General features: G+C 42.0%; 1 protein-coding gene across 1 annotated transcript; it reads right to left on the bottom strand.

Moving 5' to 3' along the window:
• Positions 1-250: 250 nt before the first annotated feature.
• LOC123133670 (uncharacterized) lies at positions 251-3,465 on the bottom strand. The gene is made up of 2 exons (XM_044553108.1): positions 3,322-3,465; positions 251-1,696 (listed from the first exon to the last, which is right to left on the bottom strand). The coding sequence occupies exons 1-2, from the start codon at positions 3,439-3,441 to the stop codon at positions 521-523; spliced, it is 1,296 nt and encodes a 431-aa protein (XP_044409043.1). The 5' UTR covers positions 3,442-3,465; the 3' UTR covers positions 251-520.
• Positions 3,466-4,610: the final 1,145 nt, after the last annotated feature.

Raw genomic sequence — 4,610 nt, 5'->3', positions numbered from 1 at the left:
ACGGAAAGGAGCAAGTCTTTGTCAATCAGGGTTTGTGCACTTTACTCCCTCCAATAAATATGCACCATATAATATGATTTTAGTCATTTTATTTAGTTGTCTCTTTACTAAATTTTCTCATAGTAACACACGCGCATTCAATTAATACTAATTAAACCCCCCCCCCCCCCCCCCCCAAAACACATACTAATTAAGATCATACAACAACATATCAGTAGGATAAAACATAGGCGGGATCCATACATGTTGGTTGATTAGAAAGCTTAAAAAACCATCCCTGGTTGGTCATAAAACATCAAGTTTCCACCACGGAAGACTTAAAACACATACATGCCACAAAGAGGAAACTTCAAAGTTTCTACAACGAAAGACTTAAACATTAGATGACACAATCCCATTAAGACAATCACAAGACTTGAAAGTTCAAAGTGCACACCATCATAAGTACTAAGCAAGGTATAGGAGAAGAACCCAGGCAGGTTGGTTGATCACAAAGATCAACAAACAATGTTGGGCTTGATCATACAACTTTAGGAGGAAAAAACCATGTGAGACCCCACTGGCCAGCTTGGCGTTGCGGTACTGCAGCACTCCCTGAATGCAATGGCATGATCATCCCGTTTCTCATGTTGTATATACCAGCATCATGAAGGGGATTTGTAGAAGACTTTGGACAAGGATAGTCGCAGATGAAGTAGATGCAATCCTCTTGGGATCCACTGCATTCTCCTGCAGGCACAGCCTTGGAGCTTTGCCTGCCAAGAAAGAGTGCATGACCACCAAGATCACTTACCATTCTCCACTGAGCAGGGTTGGTTTGCAAGTCCGCCTCAAGGACCGTAAATCCACCAGTGTAGTCATTACTGAAACCCTGTGAGGACTGTGAGCAGTGTGTAAACCGTTGAACCATCAGTAGTTTATTACCACATTCAACTAAATACAGCAATAATCCACGCACACCCTTCTGACAAAAGTATGCAGGTGATCGAAGATAATCGCCAATAGTGTCAATTACGCATTTGATGTTTGGACCACCACAAAGGTTCTCGCCAAAATCAATGGTGAAAAGCTTGTAAAACTCAGACACCACATATAACCTTCCATGGAAGAATCCAAAGTCCAGTAATATATGTCGGTCCCAATTACGTACACCCTTGAATGTGTAAGATGTATCAGGCGGTTGGATGATACAAAGATTGGGGGAATAACCTTTGTCAGGGATCAGTGCAGCAACAACGAACTTCTCTGATGAGTCCATGTCTGAGGGCTCCACCAACTTATAGGAAACTGGTACATGAGTCTGTTCAGTACGATCATCTATTTCGCTCTGCCAAATGGTGACAAGGTTAGGAAGACCCAGTGTCATCTTTGAGAAAGGGTCCAACAATGAACATACTCCATCACTGCTCATGAGTAATAATCTCTTGTCAATTGAGCCATGCCATCGAGCACCATGTGGTAGAGGCAAGCGGTGAACCTCGTTTCCTGAGATGCTGAGGAAGGTTCCATCAGGGAGGGTGAGCCAGGGGAATGGGAGGGGAAGGGTGTGCAATATACTATTGGAGCGCCATGGGTGACAAACTGCTCTCAGGCGAACACGGTCGGCTAAAGAAGGGAGGCGCTTAAGGACAAGGCCCAAGAGTTCTGGTGGAAGATCTGACCAAGGTCCAAACTGTGCAACCTCCATCATGCAAGTCTATAAGATAAGACAAGACATGTGATTAATAGTTTAGCAGAGTATATAAAATTGCAATGAACATGCTCCCAGAAGTACTATTATACCAAAGACGACCACAGAGCATTAGATTTGAGCAGGAAACTAGTAAAACAACACATTAGAACAAAAATAACTAGTAGACAATATTATCTAGCCTCACACTTCATATTAATCAAATATATATTATGCTTCTTGAACTTGGTGACAGCAGCAAAACCATGCAGTAAAGTCAGTACCATCTATTTGTTGTAACTAGAACTAATTAAGATAACATGTTTTTGAAAAGAAGGTGCATGCCTAAGAGAGAAAATATGATCATGTCCCCTGACAGCACCAACAACATCATGAGTATGTAGAACTAGTAAGGAATAATGGTCTTATAATTTTCTTGTGCAATTGCCTAACTTGAATGAGCTACTCACTGTAGTATATCCTCTTTCTTTTAGATGAGAAAGCCAGTGAGTGTTCTGTGAAATAAAATGTGTTGATAAAGTCACATTTTTTCATGTACATGGTCAAGCAATGGCAGGTTGGAATCAGAATTAAGTATGTACATATTACCGAAGATTTGTATTTTTCACAACACCTTAGAACTCTAGTATGAAAACTGGCTCAGTTAGAAAAAACAATGGTTAGGTAAAGCTGAAGAAAGAAGTGCCAAAAATAATTTTAAAGAAAATATTAAGGTGATTTTAAAGAATAAAAAACATGTAGAGGTCAACATCAAAGGCAAGTGTTTTCAAACATTTGTAGTTTTTAGATCATGTAAGAAACTAATCACGCAAATTTAATACCTTCAGTCCAATCAAATGAAGTAAAAAAATCAAAAGTAATGTGAATACGAAAACTTAGTTCATTTGGTTGAACTAAGGAGGGTCAGAGGGTACTCTCAAGGCCAAAATTTGCATCCAGGGGATAAGCTACATTACAAAGATTTGATCAATTAGAGAAATAAGTTCAAAACAACCTTCTTCATATATATAAAACGGGCCTCCCTATGGTTCAGTTAAAAAATCATTTGAGCCCATTGGATTTGAGGCATCGGATTCGAAATGAACAACTAGATTGTTTCCTCTACATTCAGTTGTTTTATGGATCAGGCGAACAGAGTGCACGAATCCTCCCGCCGCCCCGGTTTATCTCCCATGTCACGCAACCAGCAAGGTCCTATCCGACCCCTCCCTTCCCGAGATCCACACTTACCTAATCCAAGTGGAAGCAAAAGGCCTCCCCTCCCCACCCACACCAATCAACCCTCGTCATCATCTCTATGGAGGTCCTAGATCAGCCTCGATGGGGCAAATCCCCCACCCATCCAACATGAAATAGACTAGCCCAATTGTGATTCTCAGGCAACTGATAAATAACCAATCTAGAAAGAACTAAAAAACTGGCTAGGCAAAATTGCAATCTGGAAGAAGATCAAATAGTACCCCTACCCCCAAGAACATGCAGAAACATTTACATATTTGCATGTTCTTAAATAGAAAATGCAGATCTACCAAAAGGGTTGATCCATTAGGTAAAGAATCGATTTCCCCAACCAACTGAAGTCCCGATTAAGAATAATCAGATAGAGGGGGTAAGGCAGGGTTACAACTTACCATAAATTCCTTAGTGCCCTCGTCGTCGAGAGGCGGGGAGGTGTAGAAGTCACCAATATCAAAGGCTTGGGTATCTCCGGGGATTGGACCATGGCCATGGGTGGGAAGGGGAGATGCCATGGAGAGCAGGGGCGTTTGGAATTGAGGGACTATATTGCCAATAGTTTGTAGGTAATTTATTATGACGTTACTTGTATCGCACACACTTTTGGCATTTTCTTAACACTTTCTAGTAGCTGTTGTAAAGTTTATTGACATATCGAAAAGGCAATAATATTATTTTATTCATGCAAAAATAATTTGGGTCAGTCACAGTTGTCACGAGATGTGTTTCACAACACATGATTATTGGCTAGTGAAGTGGTTGTCACGTGTGTGACGCCCCCAATTCAATCATACACTAATCATACACGCAAATGTGTACGATCAAGATCAGGGACTCACGGGAAGATATCACAACACAACTCTAGATACAAATCAAAATAATACAAGCTTTATATTACAAGCCAAGGCCCTCGAGGGCACGAATACATAGCTCGATACACAAGAGTCAGCGGAAGCAACAATATCTGAGTACAGACATAAGTTAAACAAGGATGCCTTAAGAAGGCCAACACAAAAGCAACACGATCGAAGAGGCAAGGCCTCCTGTCTGGGACCTCCTAACTACTCCTGGTCGTCGGCGGTCTCCACGTAGTAGCATCCATCGGCGGGGCATCTGGCTCCAAGGATCCACCATCTGGTTGCATCAACCGGAAAGAAGAAAGTTGGGGGAAAAGGGGTAGCAAAGCAACGGTGAGTACTCATCCAAAATACTCGCAAACATCGATATCAGATCTATACTAAGTATGCATTGGTATCAAAATGGAAGGTTTGTATCTGTGGACTGAACTGCAGAATGCCAGAATAGAGGGGAAGGCCTAGCCTAACGAAGACTAGCGTCTTCAAGCAGCTCCGAGCATCTTGCAGCATGTAGGAGAGTAAAGAATAGCAGTTTAATTAACAAACATGTTGTAACATTAATGCCCAGAGATCCTTCCCTGACTCCCTGCGGGAAAGCAATCTCGGAGCCACATACCTCAAGTATCCATTTGTAGTTGTATAAGATCAAGATATAAGTCTGAACGTCCGTTACTGTGGACACGGCTATCAATAGATAATCTTCCCTGCAGGGATGCACCACGTTACCCAATACACTCGATCACTCTGGCCAGACACACCTTTCTGGGGTCAATGCCCGGCCTCGAAAGATCAACACATCGCAGCCCTACCTAGGCTCAGCAGAGAGG

Source organism: Triticum aestivum, chromosome 6B, assembly GCF_018294505.1.
Source record: "Triticum aestivum cultivar Chinese Spring chromosome 6B, IWGSC CS RefSeq v2.1, whole genome shotgun sequence".
NCBI classification, from domain to species: Eukaryota; Viridiplantae; Streptophyta; class Magnoliopsida; order Poales; family Poaceae; genus Triticum; species Triticum aestivum.
Note: the sequence above shows the minus strand (reverse complement) of the source record. Positions and strands in the feature narration are given on the sequence as shown.

Coding starts and splice junctions, on each gene's coding strand:
- LOC123133670 (XM_044553108.1), bottom strand. CDS start 3,441: ATGGCATCTCCCCTTCCCACCCATGGCCATGGTCCAATCCCCGGAGAT. Junction 1,697..3,321: donor AGGGCACTAAGGAATTTATG/GTAAGTTGTAAC, acceptor CTTATCTTATAG/ACTTGCATGATGGAGGTTGC.